General features: G+C 39.7%; 1 protein-coding gene across 1 annotated transcript; it reads left to right on the top strand.

The window, feature by feature from the left end:
- Positions 1-13,381: 13,381 nt before the first annotated feature.
- Positions 13,382-15,391, top strand: LOC110875471. Its single transcript, XM_022123668.1, has one exon. It carries the CDS (start codon positions 13,382-13,384, stop codon positions 15,389-15,391), a length of 2,010 nt encoding a protein of 669 aa, XP_021979360.1.
- The last annotated feature ends 8,764 nt before the right edge of the window (positions 15,392-24,155 follow it).

The following is a 24,155-nucleotide window of genomic DNA, read 5'->3' as shown; positions in this document are numbered from 1 at the left end:
CAAATAGCGTATCTTTGAACATATCAACATTCGGTTTCTATGGATCTTTGCTAGTAGATGCCCTTGCAGATTTCGTGAACACATGTAGGTATTTTGGTTGCAACTGTTCGTTTGATTGGTAAGGTGTTAATTTTATAAAACATGAAACATTTAAATAAAATAAATAAAAAGACTGAAATTTTTGGTTAGGATGTGGATACCTGGACATTAATTGTGGTGAGCTGTTTTCATACGTAGAAGGTGGCATTTTCTTGATCCCTAATATTCATCTCACGTTTTCTTTGTGACTTTATTATAATAATAACATATTAATATTAATTTGTTTAATATAAAAAGCCTCAGAATAAGAATAATAATTTAAAGGGGGTGGCGGCGCAACTTGTTGCCCGACTACCTGTCATTGCTTTGTAATTGCCCTTTTTCATGTGGAATGATATAAAAGAATCTGTGAGCAGTTATTAAAAAAAAAAAATAATTTATATATAATAATTATTAGTTGAAAACAAATTTAAATGAAAATATCATCTCCAATCTTTTACGATTTACTGGTTATGTGTTGAGTCTATTATACACAAGCATACCCTATTTTTCCTCCTTTTATTAATACTCAAAACTTTTTGTTGAAATTTTCAGGTATATACTTTATTTTCATACATGTACCTGGTTTTCTTAACAAGTGAGGCAACTTCAAAGTTATACACAATTCATTCATATACATTCTTTAAGCTAATTCGAATTAAAGGGTGATATAACGTTAGTCTTCATCTTCAAACATCATATTCACAATTTGCGTGTCTTCAAGCTAGTTTGTAGTTCGAACTCCATATCAAGAATATTTCATAACTATAAGCTATAAATATGTAAAAGAATAATTATTCTCCTAGGTTCCTTTAATATAAATTTAATTGTTTAAAATGTATTGATATGTACCTGAAGTTGATAGTGTGATACCCAAAAGAAATATAAATAAAATATTTTAAATGTAAACATAAAAAATAGAGTAAACTGTCAAAATGGTTCCTGAGTTTTGATCACTTTTACCAGTTTAGTCTAAAACTTAAACCTTTTGAATCTGAGTCCCTGTGGTTTCAGTTTTGTTGCCATTTTCATCTAAAATCAAAATCTGGTCAGAGATTTCAATTAAAATCCAACTTTTTGTCTTTTTCCTCCCTTTTAATGAAGGGCAAAATGATCTTTTTAACATAAATAAAAAAATCTGACCATTTTGTCCTTCATTAAAATGGAGGAAAAAGACAAAAAAAGGTTGGATGTTAATTGAAAATTTTAACCAGATTTTGTTTTTGGATGAAAATGGCAACAAAATTGAAACCATAGGTACCTAGATTCAAAAGATTTGAGTTTTGAACTAAAGTGTTAAAAGTGACCAAACCTCAAGGACCATTTTGGCAGGTTACTCTAAAAAAATAAGCCAAATTATTGTTTTCTCATATAATAATTTCATAATTCTGTATAAACCACATTGTTCTAGAAAGTAAGATGGTTGATGGTTGGTGCGAATGTATACAACTTGAAAAAGTATAATATCTTTTAACTATACAAAATGGTCCAAATATCCTTTTTACATGGTATCCCTAGAAGTTTGGCATCTGGAGTCCATATTGGATAGCTACCTTTTTGTAACCAATAACAATAGATCTAATGTATCGTCTCATACAATCAACGTAGAATAGAATATATATATATTTTAAATAAAAAATTATCTACTTTAAACAATTGGGTAAATACACACAAAAAAAACATGATATGAAACTAATATGAAATTCCTAAGGTAGTGTTTGGTATGAAGGAATAGGAGGTGGAATGGAATGGATGATTACGAGGGAATGAACAAAATGGTGTTTGGTTGGTCAATGGAATGGAATCACCCATTCCAAAAGGCATTCCATTCCCTCAAAATCATTCCTTCCACCCCCCATGTTTTTTTTCCATTCCATCCTCTCTTACACCATTCATCAACAACACCACAATCCACCACCTTCGCCAAAACCCACCACCACCACCACCCACCCACCACCCACCACCGACGCCATCGCCGCCACCCGCCACCACCTCACCCCGACAGCCACCGCCACCGCCGCCACCCACTTGCCACCGTTATCACACGCAACCGCGACCAACGGCCAACGCCACTCACCGCCGCCGCCCACCACCATTGTCGACATCACCACTACCGTAACCACCAACCGCCGTTGCCGCCGCCACCCACCGCCACCTCTGCTGCCACCCACCACCAACGACCACCTTGCCACCACCACCACTCGTCGTCACCGCCGCACCGCCACTCGCCGCCACCACCACCACCCATCGCCGCCGCCGACACCTATCACCGCCACCTATAACCACCCACAATTACTACCACCGACCACCACCGTCACTCACCGCTTATTTTATTACTCCGTTTTTCTTGCCTACCGAACAATACACAATAATAATTCATTACATTCACACATGGTAACCAAACAAGACATGGAATGGTAATGAGCCATTGCATTCCCTCGTCCATTCCATTACCTCGTCCATTCCATTCCTTCGTCCATTCCATTACCCCATACCAAACAGACCCTAAGGTAGTGTTTGGTATGCAGGAATGAGAGGTGGAATGGAATGGATGATTACGGGGGAATGAAGAAAACGGTGTTTGGTTGGTCAATGGAATGGAATCACTCATTCCAAAAGGCATTCCATTCCCTCAAAATCATTCCTTCCACACCCCATGTTTTTTTTCCATTCCATCTCCTTTTGCACCATTCATCAACAACATCACAACCCACCACCTTCGCCACAACCCACCACCACCACCCACCACCGACACCATTGCCGCCACCCGCCACCACCTCACCCCGACAGCCACAGCCACCGCCGCCACCCGCCACGACCTTACCCCGACAGCCACCGCCTCCACCCACTCGTCACCGTTATCACCCACAGCTGCGACCAACCGCCAACGCCACTCGCCGCTGCCGCCCACTACCATCGTCGACACCACCACCACCACCACCAACCTCCACCTCTGCTGCTACCCACCACCAACGACCACCTTGCCACCACCACCACTCGTCGTCACCGCCGCATCGCCACTCGCCGCCACCACCACCACCACCCATCGCTGCCGACAGCCACCACCGACACCTATAACCAACCACCCACAATCACTACCACCGACCACCACCACCACTCACCGTTGATTTTATTACTCCGTTTTTCTTGCCTACCGAACAATACACAATAATAATTTATTCCATTCACACATGGTAACCAAACAAGACATGGAATGGTAATGATCCATTCCATTCCCTCGTCCATTCCATTACCTCGTTCATTCCATTCCTTCGTCCATTCCATTACCCTATACCAAACAGACCCTAAGTTTGTAAATTATACATGTGAGGGTTTGGGTTTCAACCCGAGTTGTTACGATTGATAAGTTGACCCATTGATCTTTACAAACTTTCTAATAGTTTTCTTATGTTTAACTTAAACTAGTTATATGAATTTAAAATACTTCAAACTTGAAAGAAAATGGACGTCAAGATTTAAGTGCAATTATGTCCAGTGGCGGATCTAGAAAATCCACATTGGGGTAACGTTTCAATAAAAAGGGGTAACGAAATCGAAAAAACGTCAAATTTTTCCAAAATTTACACTACCGTCGGAGCATCAAGGGGCAACCTTGCCCCTTCTGTCACTCTAGATCCACCCCTGATTATGTCATAAACATTTGGGTTTCCTGGTGTGTATTTGCATTTGACCCATTTAAAACCCTAATAAGATAAGGTTCAAATTTATATCTAAAGTTCCACTCTTTAAATTCATTTTCTTTCATTCTAGGCAATATGATTTTCTTTCTCTAATGAAATGATATAAAATTGTTATGTGCCTTTCTTGATATTGAAGGTGTGACACATGTTGACATAGCTCTCTTTGGATAGTGGTGGTCCAAATTATAAAAAAGATGGAGATTCAAAAGGAAAACTTATGTGGCAAAAGAATCAAATTTGTCGACCACAATAAACCTAATATATTGCTTTGTATCCAAGAAACTTCAAGACATGATTGATTTTAGAAAGAGAGACGACGAATCAAGGAATTAAACGGAAATGAACCAATAAATTAAATACATTTTCGACATAATCGTTGGCAGGAGCGATGAATATATCAAATCTTAAGCATGCTCATAACTCTATATTTTGAGATGACCCTATATTTGTAGAAGAGGACACCATAATCCCAAAAGAAAAATAGAGGGACATGGCGGAACTAGAACTTCTTTATTTGGGGGGGGGGGGGGGTATTCATATAATAAGGTAATTTTCTTTACTGGCTACAACTAAATGGTTCAAATCATTTTTTTTTTAAAAAAAAAACTCAAAATTTTATAAATACAATTGAACTAATTTTGTAGTCGGAGTGTCAGTGGACCCTCTTGACCCCTCTCTGGTTTCGCCCCTGATTGAAACTTGGGTTAGTTTCAGTGATTTGGCCCGATATATATTTATTCTTAAAATACAATATACATAAACATGGTTACACAGGTAAAATATTTTTAAACCCGCCACAACAAGCTGGAAAGTGAAAACGAACAATTCCTGTTTTTGAGATGGATCCAAGAAGATAAAAGAGTTCGAGAATCCATGATTCAAGTAGTTATTGGATGTGCATGTGCATTTGAATTTGAAACTAATATAATTATGACTGAATAAACAAACTGTTAAACTAAAGGATAGATAATTTTATACTGATCTTAAATTTCACTATTTCCCCTATACATTCATATTCTTCATCTTTTATATATATTTACTTTAATCATAGAAAATAGGAAATATATTAATGTAGTTAATCATAGAAAAAAATATATTAATGTAAAATCGGATTTTTGCTAAACACTTAAAATTAATAATCATTTTTATATACATCATTTCCTCCTTAATATATTAACTGTTTCAGATTAAAACAAAGTTAAGTTGAGCCTGAGAGTAGAGAGCAGCCCATTACACTACTTGACTGTGCTAGACCCCCATTTTAATGGAACGATGTCCATAAGTGTAATGGGCCTATAGAATCCAAATACAAACTTTTGTTGGATTTACACTATTGCCAAATTGTAATAATCATAATAGGTTAATAGGTTAATCATGTATAATAAATATACTAGAAGGGTGCCCCGCAATATGGCAAAAAACATAGACACTGCTAGGGTGTGCATTCGGTTGGTTCGGTTATTATCCTCAATCGAAACCGAAGTCATCGATTACTCTATTTTATTAACCAATTGATTTTCCGTTAATTGGTTGTTTTGTTCAGTTAGATTTCCTCAATCGAAACCGAAGTCATCGATTACTCTATTTTATTAACCAATTGATTTTCGGTTAATTGGTTTGTTTTGTTCGGTTAGATTGATGGTTTTTTATTTAATTCGTTTAATTTCGGTTAATAGCCAAAATCAAACTTTGGGCTAAAACTTTTGTTTAGATATATATGAAATGAATGTATAAATATATGAAGTAGCAGTAAGAATACATAAAATGGCGGTATAAATATGAAACACATGAACTAAAGATATAAATGCTAGAAATATATGCAAATATGAATGGTTCGGTTCTATTTGGTTAAACGATGGTACAAAAAAGATAACTGTTTTGGTTAATTCGGGTTTCGGTTAATCCGTTTTTAGTTAATTCTATTTTTTATTGATTTCGGTTTGGTTTCGTTTATTTTCGGTTCGATCCTAGTTAATGATTCAGTTATTCCTCACCTTAACTGTTACTCATGTAACATATCAACAATTTCTAATTAAAAAATTGGGTGAGTTTCCTCTACAAAGTGTGTTTTGTCTAAAAAGTGTAAGAAGTGATTATGGCCATTAGATTAGGTAATTGATGGATGAGATTAAATAAATGGCAAAATTGTAATATTTGTTTTAATTAAATTGATTGATTTATTGAATTAAGGGTATAAAAGTAAATTTCATATGCCTTAAATTTAGGAATCACATGCAACTCACATGGAATTTCCCCCATCTTTTTAAAACGTCATAACTTTTTTATACATAATTTGTTTTTTTTTTTAAATTATTCCATAATAATGGACGTTTTTTTATCTTTAATATGAGTACCATATTGCTACATATCTAAAAAATTATGATTCAAGTAATTCAGACACTAGCGTGTTTTATATAGTGTCTGCATGTTTTATATTGTGTATTTCACTGGTGTGTTTTATATTGTGCATTTCAGACACTATTTTGTTTTATGAGTGAATGGTGTGTTTAATTGTGAAAACTGGTATAACACAATGTGAAGAAATCAGAAACTGATAAAACACGTCAAGAAATAATGAATGTGTTTTATGTTTCGAAATATATGAGGGGTGTGTTTAATTGTGAAAATTGATATAACACGATGTGAAGAAACTGTAAACTGATAAAACACAATGTTAAGAAATGATGAATTTGTTTTATGTTTCGAACTTTAGATGAATTAATCGTGGATACGAATGATGTAACTGTCAATTTTGAATAGTTTCCATAAAATAGCCTTTTTATTGTTATGATATAAAATCTTCCATAAATTGTTGTAATTATTTAATTACCTTAATGCCCTTTAATAACACGAGATTGCTTTCTACACTTTGTAGGAAAAGTAGACTTTGTAGCCAACCCCTACCATTAAAAAATTATAGCAATAGTATACTCAAATTAAAGAGAATTAAATACTCATGTTTACCATGTAATTTCTTTAAAAAAATTATTAACGTACAAAAATGTTATAACCATTTAAAAATCATGGGGTAGTTAGTTTTTTTTTATAACAGAATAAAGTGTAGCTACTAACTAATTATCTATAACTGTGTTAAAAATGAAGGATTAAAGTGTAATTAAGATGAAGGAATTAAAGTGTAATTATTAACCTATAAATAAGCAACTTAATTGTGCTTAAGGTTGTTGTACCTTTAGCTTTGGGAGTTTTTTTAAAAAAAATGGAATTTTCCTTCTTAACCCTAAAGTTTTAACCTTTGACAATTTAAGTTTAAAGTTTTAACCTTTGTTTTTTTTTAACCCTAAAGTTTTTATCTTTGATAATTTAATTTTATAGTTTTAATCTTTGGTAATTTAACCCCTTTGATTAATTTGATTTTTCACTTCTAATTCAAAAGTTTCCATCTTATACAATTTAACCCCTTTGATTAATTTGATTTTTCACTTTGAATTCAAAAGTTTCCATCTTTTGCGATTTAACAACTTTGATTTTTTTACTTATGTGTTGTAATCTTTTTTTTGGGGTTTTTTCAAAGAAAAAATGGTTATGCATATGGTTGTTGTAACCTTGGCTTTGGGGGTTATTCAAAAAAAATTGATTTTTTTACTTTTTACCCAAAAGTATTTCATAAATTACTTTTAACCCAAAACTATTTGTTTTTTTTTACTTTTAACACAAAGCTTTTTATCTTTTGCAATCTTTCCTCACAGCTTTTTTTACTTTCAACTTTGATCCTTTATAGTTTTCATTTTTTGCTTTATGCTTCGTTCTAAATTTTGTGACTTAACACATCGCAACGTGCGGCTTTGGTTTAACGTTTTTACGTTTCGTTCTAAATTTTACGAGTTAACACGACGCAACATGCGTGTGTCGGTGAACGTTTTTCATCGTCTATTTTTTTCCCGTTTGACAGGTTCAACATAACGTGCGCATCCTAAATCGGCTTAGTTATAACTAAAGAATCGCGGCGGGTCGTAATTCTAGTTAGTGTTTAAAAGACTAATTTATTTTTATTTAGATTATACCTTATTTATTTAAGCAAAAAATAAGTGTAAATTATTGTTTTGGCCCCTGTGTTTTAGCCAGTTTAACCATTTCAGCCCCAAAAGAATCTTTTAATATATCAGACCCCGAGGTTGCATTTTATAATGGTTTTGGCCCCTGACACTAACTTTGTTACTTTTTTGCAGTTAAATGTAAGGGTAATTAGGTCATTATATACCTTGAGGGCTGTTTTTTGATAATTACAAAGCTCTTTTAATATTTAAGAGATTATTAATGTAATTACTCAAGTTTTTTGTTATTATTTTGTTATTTTCACGATTATTATTTAACAAAATATGGCTTATATATACAAATAAATATGTATTTTCTTTAAGCATTTGTTTTTTTTTTTTAAATAATTTGATAGAAAGCTTTTAAATGTTTAGGGATCGATTTGAAACGATGTAGAGATAAAAACAAGATCCAGAGGCGATGATTGGCGTTGCATGTATGGTTGTAGAAGATGGCTTGATGGAGCTCTGATACCAAATTAAAACACCTTTGTGTGTTTATTGATTGTTAATTAAATTTTACAAGGAGGAGGGGGTTATATACTAATCACATTTACACAATACTCTTTCTAATTATTTAATTTACATAATGTCACCTTTTAACTCACTACAATTAGATTGTGTCTAATAATGTATGTCTGCTATTTAGTTTAATTATCTTTATTAAGTAATATATTCTTACTACATTAAATAAATATATTATATCAATTTAAATAATAGGCTCATCTAAGCTAATAAGCCCAACCAAATATCATATATGAAGCTTCAACTCGGGCTTATTTATTAAATGAGCTTATCTTTAGAATCAAACTCATGCTCGAGCTTGTTTAGATCCGACTTGACTCGAGCTTTTAACAAGCCATTCTTGAATAATTCAAGCGCGGTTTAAGTGCTTTTTAACGAAAGATGTGGGGAACTCTGGATCGGAACTACAACGCATATAATTAAGCTAAGACATATATCCACCTAATTTGGTCAACTAGAATAATGAGGGGTTTTTTTTTTTTTTTTCACACATCACAAAGTCCACCATTATTTTGACTTAATATAAACACCAAAAATATGCAAGACGAAAGTGTTTTAGGCGAAGAAAGTGTTTTGACTCGAGCAACGTAGATGTTAGTTAGATTTGATATCAATGAGTGAATGAGTGAAAGTAAATTAAATTGGTATGGCTAAACAAATATAAATGATAAATATAAACTTAGACATTACTTGATTCTTACCAATCCATTCCCTCTAACGGTGAAATCAAAATTTTTTAACAGCGGACCATCACAAGGTTTCTTCTCTACCAATTACAACTAGTGATTAAACTCATATTTTTTCTTTATAAATAGTTTATTTTATATATAAAAATCTAGCAAACTCTTATGACAGGGTTCTAACATACCCTCTTGACCCTTTTTTCCTCATTTTTATCGTGTTCATGCTCAAAAACTTTTTGCTTTTTTGTTTCTTTATCAATTATTACACTTGGAAATTTTTGTGACTAGGTTTGGACCAGTTTGAGACTAGGCCCAACAAGTCCATCGTACCGATTGAAACAATCAAAGAGACGTTGGAGTATGGACCCAACCGTAATTATAAACTAAATCTAGTGCCGATAGACTAGAATAGAAAAGTGATTATGAAATGATTCGTATCACTATGCATTCTATTGATACATGCTACAAAATCATCTTATATTAAAAAGTTATAACGTATATGAAACGTTTGTGGAGAACATATGAAGAGGTATGGTCCCAATTCCCTGCCTACATGACAGGGACCACACCTCCCTTTCGATCATACATGACGCCTACATCAGCAAAGCAACCCATAAGCTTCTAGAAGCTTTTGGAAAATGTCAAGGTGACACCAAAGATGCTCTATCCGACAAAAAGGACAACACGTGTCACCAGTCGCAAAGCGCCACATAGGCCTGCGACAAATCAGGGGGCAGAGCTGACACCGCCAGTACGATGTTTCCAGCATGGACAAACCTAAGCGCGCCACGTGTACCACTACACCGGCTATGGCAGAGGAGACCAAGAGGATATTCCCCTTGGTCGGACAGCTGGCGCGCAACCACAGCTGGCACAGCTGCTCCTCCCTTCTTCACCCTCCGGCTATAAATAGGACCCTTTATCATCCAGGTTGAATCATCTTGCCCTCCTCATTCACACACTCAACACACACTGTTTATTCTCCCTCAGAACAGTACTTATTCTCACGCCGGAGCCTGGTTAAGAGGGAAACCCCCATATTCCCCTCTTAACGAGACTAACGGTGTTGCTGTTTTGCAGGATTTAGGTCATTTCAGCGAGTAAGAAAGGAGATTGAACCCACTAGGGAAACAACCCTGCAGTATAACCTAAGTGTTATCCTGTGGTTCATCATTGGCGCCATCCGCTTTTTGCAAAACCAATTTCGTCTCTTTTTCTTTTTTGAAAAACACTCGTAAAAAATGGCTGAACAAAACCCTTCACACCACGTAGACGGAGAAGTTTCTTCCTTTGAACTCGTTTCGGACACAGCACATGTCCAAAGGAACCAAAGGAACGAAATAATCCAAGAAGGGCAGACAAACAATGATTTTCATAGTATTTTTGGAAGTGCATCCAGGGTTGTTAGCCAAACCACAACTGGACCCATATTCCAAGCCCCCACTAGGATAATCACTCAGACCAGAAACGGAGCCACCTTCCAACCTCCACCAGGGATAGTCCAACACACACCTCCACCAGGAATGGTCCAACAAACACCTCCACCAGTGCAGACATCAAGCCATGGAGCTGGCCCCTCAGCTCCATCGGAACAAGCACAGCTGAATTTCTCTGCACTTTTAGGGCTACCCGAAGGAAAAACTCTGGCTTCCTGGTACGCCGAGCAAATGGCATCTATAAACCTTGTTTATACACAACTTAGCGCGCAACAAGCTTTGCTCCAAGCACAAGCTAACCAGTCGGCATTCGTTACCCCACCGCAACGGTCTCTGAGTACGCACACGACTCAGCAGATCAACGCGTGGAATTTACGCCCGGAGAAAGGACCTGTGCCACACATCAGAAAACCAAGCGCGCACGACACGCGCGACACTTGTGGCGAAACGGAAAGCAACTATGTCCATAATCCACAAAGAAAGCCAATTCAAAGCCGTCTGGGCCCGCGCAACATGAACACCGAATGGGAAGACGAAGAAGAAGACCCAACGTATAAAGGGGAAAGCACAGTGTTCAGCAGCTACATCCAGAACACGAGTCATACAAACCAACCAAGCGTGCATGGTACAACCCAAAAGCAGAGCATGATTACACCTTGAGCTATCGTCCAGACGACATGGCTGAGAATTCAAAATTCATCAGAGAGATCGCCACAGCCGCTATTGACAAAACGAAACTGTCACACAACGTGGGCAAATACAACGGTTTGACGGACCCAGACGATCATCTCCAAGTTTTTAATGGCGCAGGAGCAACAGGGGGATGGAATTTGCCAACTTGGTGTCACCTGTTTGCTCAAACATTCGTTGGCGCAGCGCGCATATGGTTCGACAGCTTGCCAGCAGGAAGAATCAAATCATGGATTGACTTCCGAGAGAAGTTCCTTGCACACTTCTCCCAGCAGCGAAGACACACCAGAGATCCTGCTGATTGTTTAAACATATGGCGCAAAGACAACGAAAGCGTGGAAGACTTTATCACGAGGTATAACAAAGAGTGTTTGGAAATTGGAGACGTGGGCGAAAAGGTGATGCGCGCGCATTTCATGAGGGCAGTCAAATGCGATGACCTAATCAAGCGAGTAAAAGGAAGGGACGGAGGACCCAAAGATTGGGAAATGTTCATTGAAGCAGCGAAAACCATTGCGCAAACAGATAAACAGTTGACCGGTGACGATCACCGTCAGCGAGGGTATAGCTCTAGTGACCGACATGGCAGAAAGGGCAGAAGCCAACCATGGAAAATTTCCAGTCATAGAGAGAGAAGCCCACCAAGAGAGGACGCGCGCCACACAATCAACCAAATAGCCCACCGGAAAGAGGTAAAAAGAGAAAATAGGGAGAAAAAGTGGACACCACTAACAAAGACTCCCTCCGAGGTTTTGGCCACTGAAAATCACCAGTTCAAACCACCCCTACAAATGCGTAATAAGAGGGGTCAAGATCCCAATCTCTTCCGTGAATTTCACAAAGACACAGGCCACCTAACGGACGACTGCTTCAGTCTGAAACAAGAGATAGAAAGAGCTTTGAGAGATGGAAAGCTCACTCATTTGGTTAAGGGCGGAAAGCGCGACTACCGCCAAATTCAAAGAAGAGAAGAAGGGCCGGATAATAAAAAACTCCAAAAGTTAGAAACCCACATGGTTCAGGGAGGCCCACGTAGGCCAAGAAAAAACTACAACAAGCGCGCGCAAGACGAGTCATGGCGTGAGCGGCAAGTTATTTTCCCAATCGTAAGAGGTGGCCCGAGAGAAAAAAGACCCATCGTCATTTCCGGAGTAATTGGTCACTACCAGATGGATTACATTTTTATTGACCCAGGGAGCACCGCAGATATCATATACGAACAATGTTTCAACCAGTTTGACCAAGAAGATAAAGCGCGCTTGGAACCAGTTGATTATCCACTTACTGGTTTCTGCAACGAAGCCGTTTTCCCTCTTGGCCAAATATCATTCTTGGTGCTGCTCTCAGACGAAAGAAACTCAAGAACAGAGGAGGTCACATTCATGATGCTGCAAGCACATTCAAGACATGACATCCTCTTAGGAAGGGAATCCCAAGGAGACTTCAGTGTGGTATGCTCTGCGCCACACTCAGCTGTTGGATTCCCAACAGAAGCAGGCATAGCATTAATATACGCAAGCAAAGAGGTCTTAGCAATGGATGAGGTCAGACCTGCAAAGGCAAGTAAACCAGCACCGCGCGCAGAAGCAGAAAAATGGGTACTGAACAGTACATACCTAGAGCAGACAGTTACCTTAGGACCTGCGATGTCCGATTTAACGCGCGCGGCGCTCAAGAAGTTGTTGCATGAAAATATGGACGTGTTTGCCTGGACACCAGCCGATATGGTGGGTGTTCCACGACACATAGCAGAACACCGGTTAAATGTCTCAAAAGAAGCGAAGCCAGTGGTACATGCCAATCGCCACTTGGGCGATATAAAACACGATGCCATGAAAGAGCAAGTAATGGAGCTGTTGAATGCCGGCATCATTAGAGAAGTCAGATACCAGACATGGGTGGCAAGCCCAGTGATGGTGAAAAAACCAAATGGTAGCTGGAGAATGTGCGTAGATTACAAGGATCTAAACAAGGCATGTCCACGTGACTGTTACCCCTTACCAGATATAGACGAAAAGATCGACTCTCTAGCAACATTCAGGTGGAAGTGCTTCCTTGACTACTACAAGGGGTACCACCAGGTCCAAATGGCCGTTCAGGATGAGGACAAAACCGCATTCCGCACGCCGACAGGGCTATACTGTTACACCAAGATGCCTTTCGGCCTAAAGAATGGGGGGCAACCTATCAGAGGTTGATGAACGAAACGTTCAGCGATGCCATCGGCAAATACATCGAGTGTATATGGACGATTTGGTGATTATGAGCAAGGAAGAAAGCATGATGCTGGTAAACATCCAAAAGACTTTCAACACGCTGCGCAGTGTAAGCATCAAACTGAATCCAGCAAAATGCTCATTTGGCATGGAAGAAGGGAAATTCTTGGGCTTCATTGTCACAAAAGATGGCTTCAAAGTAAATCCAGAAAAAGTTCAAGCAATCGAAAGAATGCCTTCCCCATCAAACATCAAAGAGATGCAAAAATTAGCAGGACGGTGGACTCCGGAAAGTCCTTTCCATTCATCAAAACATTGCGCAACTGCATGAAGAAAAGCCAGTTTCAGTGGACTCCGGAAGCAGAGAGCGCGTTCCACGAGATGAAAGATTGCCTCATCAAACTGCCGACACTAACCGCACCAATCAAAGGAGAACCCTTGGTACTATATCTATCAGCTTCTGATAAGGCAGTTGGAGCAGTGTTACTCGTTGATCGTCAAGGTATCCAAACACCAGTCTACTATGTGTCACGAACCTTAACCGACCCAGAAACTCGGTACGCCATCATGGAGAAACTAGTCCTCGCGCTGATCCATGCATCAAGACGGCTGCGAAGGTATTTCGCCAACCATGTAATACATGTGCTAACAAATTACAACATCGGCAACATCCTCGCAAGACCAGAAATCTCAGGCAGGCTAGCTAAATGGGCAATAGAACTGGGCGGCCACAACGTGGTTTTTAGACCAAGACCAGCCATCAAGGGCCAAGTGTTAGCAGATTTCCTGACAGAGGTACCTGACGATAAGGATCGGGAATGTAAAGCAATGGAAAAGGCCGAAAGACAACAAACAGAGGAACCATGGCTGCTATACACAGATGGCGCGTCTAACGAAGACGGCGCAGGCGCAGGGCTTCGACTAGTGAGCCCCGACAAACGTGAGTTTACGTACGCCATACGTCTGGATTTCAAGAGCACGAACAATGAAGCAGAGTTTCAAGCTTTTCTTGCTGGCTTAAGATTGGCAATCAAAATGGGAGCCAAACACATCGAAGCGCATGTAGATTCCATGTTAGTGGCTGGACAAATCAACGGCCAATACGAAGCCAAAGGAGATGTAATGGCACTCTATCTAAGTCAAGCAAAGACGTTGCTACAAACCTTCTATTCCTACAAGGTGCATCGCATAAACAGAAGCGAGAACAAACCAGCAGACGCGCTGAGTAAACTCGCATCTACAAGCTTCCAACACCTGGCGAAGGATGTGCGCATAGAAGTTCTGAGCAACCCATCTGTTCCACTCAGGGAAGTATGCGTCATCCAGACAGGGACAACGTCTTGGATGACTCCAATAATCATGTACCTTCAATCAGGGATACTCCCCGAGAACAAAGCCGAAGCGAGGAAAATCCAATACAAGGCTGAGCATTATCAGATGGCCGATGGAATTTTATACAGAAAGTCATACCTTGGCCCATTGTTGAGACGCGTCAACGCCGAAGACGCAAACTATTTGATCAGAGAGGTCCATGAAGGAATCTGTGGTATACATGCCGGACCAAGAATGGTGGTGGCAAAAGTGATGAACGCCGGGTACTACTGGCCCGGAATGCATTTAGACGCGGTAAAAGAGTTGAGGAAATGCAGTGGATGCCAAAGACATGCGCCCAAGACGATGCGCCCCAAAAATGAATTGGTACCAGTCACAACCGCATGGCCCTTCCAGCAATGGGGCATAGACATGGTCGGCCCTTTTCCAGAAGCCCCAGGAGAGGTCAAATTCATAATAGTCGCGGTCGACTATTTTACCAAGTGGGTAGAGGCGAAGGCACTTGCATCAACCACGTCAAACGTCGTCAAGAGATTCATATGGGAACAAATCATATGCCGTTTTGGCCTGCCGCTCAGAATCATCACTGACAATGGAACGAACTTCGCCGCAGACGACCTTGAACGATGGTTCAAAGAATTGCACATCGAACACACCTTCTCTTCGGTTGCGCACTGATGCGTGTCAGTGTATATATGTTTTTAGATATATATTTAAGCCCCTTTTTACACTTTTAGCCAAGTTTTAAATTTATAAAACACGATATTTACTAACACTAAACACACATATGGGCAAGTGCACCCATCGTGGACGTAGTATAGTGTTGGTAAGATACCGAGGTCGTCCAAGGACACAAGAGCTTTTAATACCGGTTTATCCTCAACGTCTAATCAAATCAAAAAGGTTAGAAAAATGTTTCAAAACTAAAAAAAATAAAAACTAACTAAATGCTGAAAATAAAAATAAAATAAAAACAGATAGACAAGATGAATCACTTGGATCCGACACGTGTATTAGTATAACCTTTGATTATTTTCGCACTTTTGCACTTGTTTAAGAGATTATCTTAGTTATTGTAGTAGGCCCCTCTTTTGAAGGCGACGTTACCCTCAACCCAGTAGTTTGAGTCAGCAAGGATACAATCCTAAAGGGTCGGATTATTGGAAGATAATGAATTAAGTTATTAATGCAAATTATGGTAGGCCACGCTTTTGGCGGTGACGTTACCCTCGGCTAAGTAGTCTGAGTCAGCAGGGATACAGTCCTAAATAGCCGGGTTATAGTATTAATAGTAGTTAACTTATGAGGGGGTCAAAGAGTTTGGATCCCCGCCATCCAATACCTATGGGCATTGAAGGAGATCCTACTAAATTTGACCCAGGTCCCAAGCAGGACCTCTAAACGCTGAACAAGGGCAAGACCCTTACCAAACCGTTCCCTTAACCCCCGACCAGGTAGCCAACATACCTCCATATAGACCGTGGAGATATGAATGGTGAAAATCTTTTATTTTATATAGACAGTAAAATAATGCCAAGACACCACGGACAAACGATAAGGAAAGATCACCTTCAACATAAGTAACTAGTTATTAAAGTCATTAATACAAAACCAAATAAAAAGTGCAAAAGATTAAAAATAAAAAGTATTATACTAAACACTTGTCTTCACCAAGTGATGTAAGAGACTTAGGCAAACATGGCCTTGATTGTCAAGAACTCTTACGATCAATCTTGGATCCCGAGACGACTCACACACTCTACGATGGACAATGGATGATGGTGGTGGATGATGGTGTTATGGTGGTGGTGGGTGGTGGATGAGGTGTGAGAGAGGTGGTGTGCCAAGGGATGAGGGAGAATGAAGCCAAGCTCCTCTATTTATAGGCTGAACAGAAGGCTGGACACGGCCCCGTGCCCGCCTGACACTCTCTCTCCTCATTAATTGTAATTGCGAATTACAATTAATGCGCCTGCTGTACTTTCACCACGCCCCCGTGCCCGCTGGACACGGCCCCGTGGTGGGCAATGGAAGCTTCTACTGGTTTGTCTTTTCTGCTGCTTCCTGGGCACGCCCCCGTGTTCGCTGGACACGGGGCGTGTTCAGACTCTGTTTCTTCTCCTTTGCCTTGGGAGGTGCCGTTGAGGGTCCGGGCAGTCCACTTTTGTTCCTTTTCTTGTATTTTATGGTAGAATTAGTTGTCTTTTTGCTTCTTTTGTGATTTTGAGCTCATTTCATCCTGAAAATACAAAAGGAAGACAAAAACACTCTTTTTCCAACATTAGTACTTAAAAAGGGTTAGTTTTATGCCTTAATTGATGTGATTTATATGTTGCATTTTACACACATCAAATACCCCCACACTTGAACTTTTGCTTGTCCTCAAGCAAAACTCTTTAAATGTGGCTTACACTCCCAAATGGAATAGGTAGAAGAGAAGTTTTTTAGCTTGTCCTAGAGTGTCGGGAATCCAAGGTTTTTATAGGTTTTATTTTTATTTATTTACAATCCTATTCGTTATGAATTATTTTGAACTTTTCATAAGATGAATTACTTATTTGGGCATAGCATGCCTTATTAAAATTCCATTTATATATATGTTCACATACCTCACGGGAGATCACTCAACACTCGGCCGAAGGTGTATATTTTAGTGAATCACTCGAGAGCGGCACGGAACTTACGTCTTCCATAGGCTTGCCAAGCAATCAATCCTCCTCCTTTTTAACTTTTTACCTTTGTAAATATATAGAGGACTTTTTGGGTGAAGGCTTGGGTTTAAAGGTGGGTGGTTGGTTAGTGGTTAGTGAAAAGGGCGAAAATCGTAACAAGCGTCGGTTTTCGTGAAGTACCTTGTTTTTAGTGACTTTTTATTTTGAAGTATTTCTCCAAACAAGCTTTTATAGCTTTTGTTTGTTTTTGACTTCATCATTTTTTTTTTCAATCGTCACATAAAAAGGTGAGTTTACGAAAAAGCGAACTTGTTACTAAAAAAAATAAATAAAAAGGTTTTTGATGGGTAAAAAGGGTTTTGGGGTAATGAAATGAAAGGTTTAGGCTCAAAGGGGCTATCTAGGGGGATTTTGGGTATAAAAAAAAATGAAAAATAATGGTTTTGAAAGAAAAAATGGTTAGTCCTAATGCCTCCATCATTTACTTACTTGGGTTTAAGTTGGTAAGGACCGGGAATGTATCGTCGTGGCAAGTTCTAGATTTGTAAGGACCGAGCGGCTATTCACACAAGAAACGAAAAATGAGCATTTAATCTAAATATGTGTATTTTTGTGCTCAATAAAGGCTCAAAACTCACTTTTGTGGGAATGGGTTTTTAATGTGACCAAGCATATATAATCGAATTTTAAACTAGACTTGTTATGCCGTTTCATAATTTTCTTATGTTGGTTCCTTCTTTATCACGACGCTATCGGTTGTAAACTTGTAAAAATATAACCTTTTTAGAACTTGTTATTCCCAACTTAAACTAAGACAAGTAAATAAATAAAAAAATGAAGAAGTTTTTGAAAAAATTTGGGGTGTTTAGCGGTTCCAATAGAGTTTTGTGTAAGGCTTGTGTTTAGGATTTTGCAAAATTTCAAGGTTTTAGCATCCCCCCACACTTAAATTACACATTGTCCTCAATGTGTCCAAAAATAATATTTTTGGTTGATTAGAATGTATAAAAGTGTGTTAGAAAGCAAAGATTTATGTTACTGGCAGTCTGGACATGGCCCCGTGCCCATTGGACACGACCCCGTGGTGAACTGCCAGTAACGATAACTTACAGAAGCTGAACACGGGGGCGTGTCGGCTGGACACGACCTCGTGTCTGGCAAAAAATTGCAGGTCAGTAGCCAAACAGCAGATCTGGGAGGTGAACACGGGGGCGTGTCGGCTGGACACGTCCCCGTGTGGACAGTCTGTTAGCCTGAAAAATAGGTTTTGTCTCCCGGTTTCTCCATCCTGGGGCTGCAAGTGCTAATGTTTAGCACTCTAACCCTCGTATTGCACCTGTTTAAACACTAAATACCAACCAAACAAGCACAAACCATCCTAAATTACCATCGTCAAGCATCATCCAAACACAAAGTAAAAATAAAACAAAGATAAAAAGTAGTTAAAGAAAGTAAATTGTTCGACAAATGGCACGCAGGCCATGAATTGTTTGATAGATAGAAGGGCACTTAAACCTGTGGGCTCATCACCAACCAGCCCCTTGTTCCTCCAAGCCTCCTACTCCATGTCTTCATCACTACCATCACCTCCACCCCCTTGCCTCGCCATGTACTCCCGGATGCTACCGATATCATCTTGTATATCGTTAATGTTGCGTTCGATAGCTCCAACCCGGTGGTGTGTGTTGTTGGCGAGGTTGTAGGTGTTCCTTGAGCACATGAGGTTTTCCTGCAAAAGATCATGTAAACTTTGAAAGTTAGGAAAACCACCTCCTTGAGAGGAGGATTGGCCCGCATCGCCTTGGGGTGGATACTGAAAATGGGGATGTGGTGCATGAAGAACTAGAGCCTCTTGCGGGTTCCATGCATAGCCTTGCGTTCTCTGAAAGCTCACCGTCCCGTCCTCCGCTTCATAAAGCAAGTTCATGGATCGGCAAATGTGATAATCGACCCGTCCCGACCATGGACTCCTTTCGAAGGACCTTGGGATATTCGTGAAGTGCTTGAAGAGACGGTACACCCATCCTCCGAAGAAGATCGGTGTAGGAGCATGAGCAAGGCGGTTTAGGTGCATGTTTCGCAGTAGGAGGTACGGAACATCTAGAGGCTTCTGGTTGTGGATGCAGTGAAGGACAACCAAATCTTTCAACCCAACAACGCCACTACTGTTGTGGCATTGGTTCAGCGAGTACGATAGGAGCCTGTGGATGTATCGGTATAGTGGGTCCCTCAGTTTGGTACTTTTGGTGCTGCTCGGGTTGTAGATTCCTTCACCTATTTGAGCCCATGCGGCTTGGCGTTCGGTTGCATCCAAGTCTCGTAAACCCCCTGTATTCTCTTCATTCCCCGCTTCCTCTTCACTATATAGCCCAATGATGGCTCCAAACTGTGCCATGGAGGTTCTAAACGTGGTCCCTCCACATCGAAATTTGACCGCGTCATGATCAAATGGTTCGCGCCTCGAGTTGAAAATGAAGGTGCTATAGAACTCCATCGTGCATTGATGTACCGACCGTAGTCGGGTGGTCAATGCGACATGCAGTGGACCCCTCACAATGTTGTTGAAGCGGTCAAGTTGGTTCACCATGGTTAGCAAATCAGTACACGCCCGCCTTGGGTACTCTTCCGGTCTTGTTTGTAGTACCTCGTACCGTGCCCTAGCGTCCAGTTCATTTGCGCTAAACCTTGTGAATTTCGACATCTGAAAAGAATACATAAAAAGTTAGTACGAAACCAGGAAAATCAAAGTGAAACTGCAAACAGTGGGCTGGACACGGCCCCGTGTTCAGCGGACACGGCCCCGTGTCCAGGCGTCTGTAACCCAAAAATTCCATTTTTCGTCCCGGTTTCGAAAACCTGAAAATTTTTAGCCCAATAGTAGCGGTTTCCCCCGAAAATGAAACCCTAAGTGTCATTTTTCTCAAAACAAACCGTTTACCCTTTCAATTTCGTGTTTTTCGGTTCAAGAACAAGGGTTTGGGGTTTCATTTGGAAATCGGACAAATCTATCAACAATACATGCTTATTTACTTTCTACTACTCTAATCTAAACTACTATTAACAAATTTCATCAAAAATTTTGAGTTCGATCCGGATGAACATGAAGAACCCTAGATTTTTCCCCAAATTTTTGATGTTTTAACTACATGCAAGTAACTAATCTAACTACTAATGAAGATAGAATCATACCTTGACGTTGTTAGATTCGGTGGTGACGTAGAAAAACTGCAGAAAATCGCCTCAAACCAGAGAGTTTTCGGCTAAACGGGGCGTGTGGAATGGTGTAACTGATAGGAAAAGAGGGTTTTATCCCGACAGTCGCCTCGACACGGCCCCGTGTCCAGCGGACACGGCCCCGTGCCGGGCAAAGTTTTTGAAATTTTTTTTTTATGTGCTCGTGTGCATGCCCCTTATTTCCGAAAAATGGTTAGACGAGTTACCGGTTTTTAAACGTACACTTACCTGTAACATGTCGGGTATGAGTTTATTCGTTAACCGTCTGAAGTGAGATCTCCTATTCCTCATCCTCAATGGATCTCGGTAGAGTTTCAGCCGTTGGCCATTGACTTTAAATGGTGTCCCATTTCGAGTTTTAATTTCTACTGCACCGTGTGGAAAAACATGGGTGACGGAAAAAGGTCCTGACCACCTAGATTTTAACTTACCAGGAAATAATCGAAGTCGTGAATTAAACAATAGAACTTGGTCTCCAACCCGAAATTCATTAGATTTAATATATTTATCATGCAAATTTTTCATTCTTTCTTTATAAATTTCGGAGTTAGAATATGCACAATTTCTAAGCTCGTCTAATTCGTTTATTTGACAAAATCGATTTTTACCGGCATTTTCCAAATCTAAGTTTACGTTTTTTATTGCCCAGTAGGCTTTGTGAGCTATTTCTACTAGCAAGTGACAGCTTTTTCCATAGACGAGTTTATATGGGGTTGTGCCTATAGTGGTTTTATAAGCAGTTCGAAAAGCCCATAAAGCGTCGTCTAATTTATCGGCCCATTCTTTTTTATTTATTCCTACGGTTTTTTCAAGTATTCGCTTTAAACCTCGATTAGTCACTTCGGCTTGCCCATTTGTTTGAGGATGATATGCTGTTGAGACCCGGTGATAGACCCCATACCTTGTTAATATTTTTTCGAGTTGATGATTGCAAAAATGGGTACCTCTATCACTTATCAAAGCCTTTGGTGTCCCGAAACGAGAGAACAGCTTTTTCAGAAATTTTACCACCACTCTTCCATCATTTGTTGGAAGAGCCTCGGCCTCTGCCCATTTAGACAAGTAATCGACTGCTACAAGTATATATTTGTTTCCCATTGAAGGTGGGAAAGGTCCCATGAAATCGAGTCCCCACACATCAAAGATTTCACAGACGAGAATGCCATTTTGAGGCATTTCGTTTTTGGAAGAAATATTACCTGATCTTTGGCAGGCATCACATGTCTTTACAAGGTTTTGTGCATCCTTGTAAATGGTCGGCCAGTAAAATCCTGAATCAAATACCTTTCGTGCGGTACTTGCGGCACCATGATGTCCTCCGTATGGACCTTCATGACAATGATGGAGAATTCTTCGTGCTTCATTACCATAGACACACCTTCGGATGAGCTGGTCGGTACACATTTTGAAAAGATAGGGGTCTTCCCAAAAGTAATGCTTTACATCAGCAAAGAACTTCTTTCTTTGATGATGTGGCCATCCTTTGGTGACTACACCGCTAGCTAAGAAATTAGCGTAGTCGGCATACCATGGTTCTTGTCTACTCTCTATCATTTCCAAGGATTCTGTGGGAAATTTCTCGTTGATTTGCTCGTCTCTGGTTGTCTCCAAAGCTGGGTCTTCTAAGCGTGAGAGATGATCTGCAGCAGTGTTTTCTGCTCCTCTTTTGTCCTTGATTTCAATGTCGAATTCTTGGAGGAGTAGAATCCATCTTATCAAACGGGGTTTTGCGTCTTGCTTCTTGAAGAGGTACCTGATGGCTGCATGGTCTGTATAGACTACTGTTTTAGAAAGAACAAGATAAGAACGAAATTTATCAAAAGCAAATACCACCGCTAGTAATTCTTTTTCTGTAGTTGTATAATTTTCTTGCGCATCATTAAGAGTTTTACTAGCATAATAAATTGGGTGGAAATGTTTTTCTTTTCTTTGTCCCAAGACTGCTCCAACAGCGAAGTCACTTGCATCGCACATGATTTCGAAAGGAAATTTCCAATCTGGTGCTATCATGATAGGTGCATTGACTAGCATTTCCTTGAGGGTCAGAAATGCTTGATTGCATTCCTTGTCAAAGATGAAGGGTGCATCTTTTTCAAGTAATTTTGTTAGAGGCCTTGAAATTTTTGAAAAGTCTTTGATAAACCTTCTATAAAATCCGGCATGTCCTAGGAAACTTCTGATTGCTCGCACGGAGGATGGAGGAGGTAATCGAGAAATAGTCTCTATTTTTGCTCGATCAACTTCCATTCCTTCGCTTGAGATTTTGTGACCGAGTACTATTCCCTCTGTTACCATGAAATGGCATTTTTCCCAGTTAAGGGCGAGGTTAGTTTCCTCACATCGGGATAGCATTCGTTCAAGATTATCGAGGCATTGGTCATATGAGTCTCCAAAGATGGAAAAGTCATCCATGAAGACTTCCATTGTCTTTTCGATCATATCATGGAAAATGGCGACCATACAACGTTGGAATGTTGCAGGCGCATTACATAGACCGAATGGCATGCGTCGATATGCAAAAGTTCCGTAGGGACATGTGAAAGTTGTTTTCTCTTGGTCTTCTGGTGCTATCGGTATTTGAAAGTAACCTGAAAAACCATCTAAGAAACAATAAAATTTATGACCGGATAATCTTTCTAACATTTAATCAATGAAGGGCAAAGGAAAGTGGTCTTTCCTAGTCGCTTCATTTAATCGCCTATAATCTATACAGACTCTCCATCCTGTGACGGTTCTCGTTGGTATTAATTCATTTTTCTCGTTAGTTATTACCGTCATACCTCCTTTCTTTGGGACTACTTGAACGGGACTTACCCACGGGCTATCGGAGGGTAGATTAGTCCGGCGTCGAGTAGTTTGATGACTTCATTCTTAACCACTTCTTGAACATTGGGGTTCACTCTTCGTTGTGGTTGAATTACCGTTTTGTAGTCATCATTCATTAAAATTTTGTGCGTGCACATGGAAGGGCTTATTCCTTTAATATCTACAAGCTTCCAAGCGATCGCGTTTTTGTGTTTTTTAAGTAGGTTAACTAATTTCTCTTTTTCTATATTACTTAATTTAGATGAAATAATTACGGGTAAACTACTTTCTTTGCCTAGGAAAGCATATTCCAAACCTTTAGGAAGTTCTTTGAGCTCAATGGGTGGGTCTTTAGAAGACACCTTATTTTGTAGCTCATCAAGATCAAGAACCTTAAAAGTTTGTTCTATGGCTATTTCTTCCTCGACAAAGTGGTCCTCTTCGTTGGTTGTATCGGGTGGTTCAGCTTCATCTTCAATTAGGGGGTCATTGTTGCCAAAAGGATATTTCATTGAGCGCTCAAGATCTATGCTCCTTTTGAATGCCCCTAATTGAAGAGGTAGATTATTAAACTTCCGGTTTTTCAAAGCTCTGTGAGTTTGTACAAAAGGTTTTCCCAAGACTAAGGGGGCGTCATCTAGGATGACGAAGTCGGTTGGGATTACCATTTGATTTGTTTGAACCAAAACATCTTCAACTACACCGATTGATTTCATTACTTTCCGATTGGA

This window comes from Helianthus annuus, chromosome 9 (assembly GCF_002127325.2).
Source record: "Helianthus annuus cultivar XRQ/B chromosome 9, HanXRQr2.0-SUNRISE, whole genome shotgun sequence".
Lineage (NCBI taxonomy): Eukaryota > Viridiplantae > Streptophyta > Magnoliopsida > Asterales > Asteraceae > Helianthus > Helianthus annuus.
Note: the sequence above shows the minus strand (reverse complement) of the source record. Positions and strands in the feature narration are given on the sequence as shown.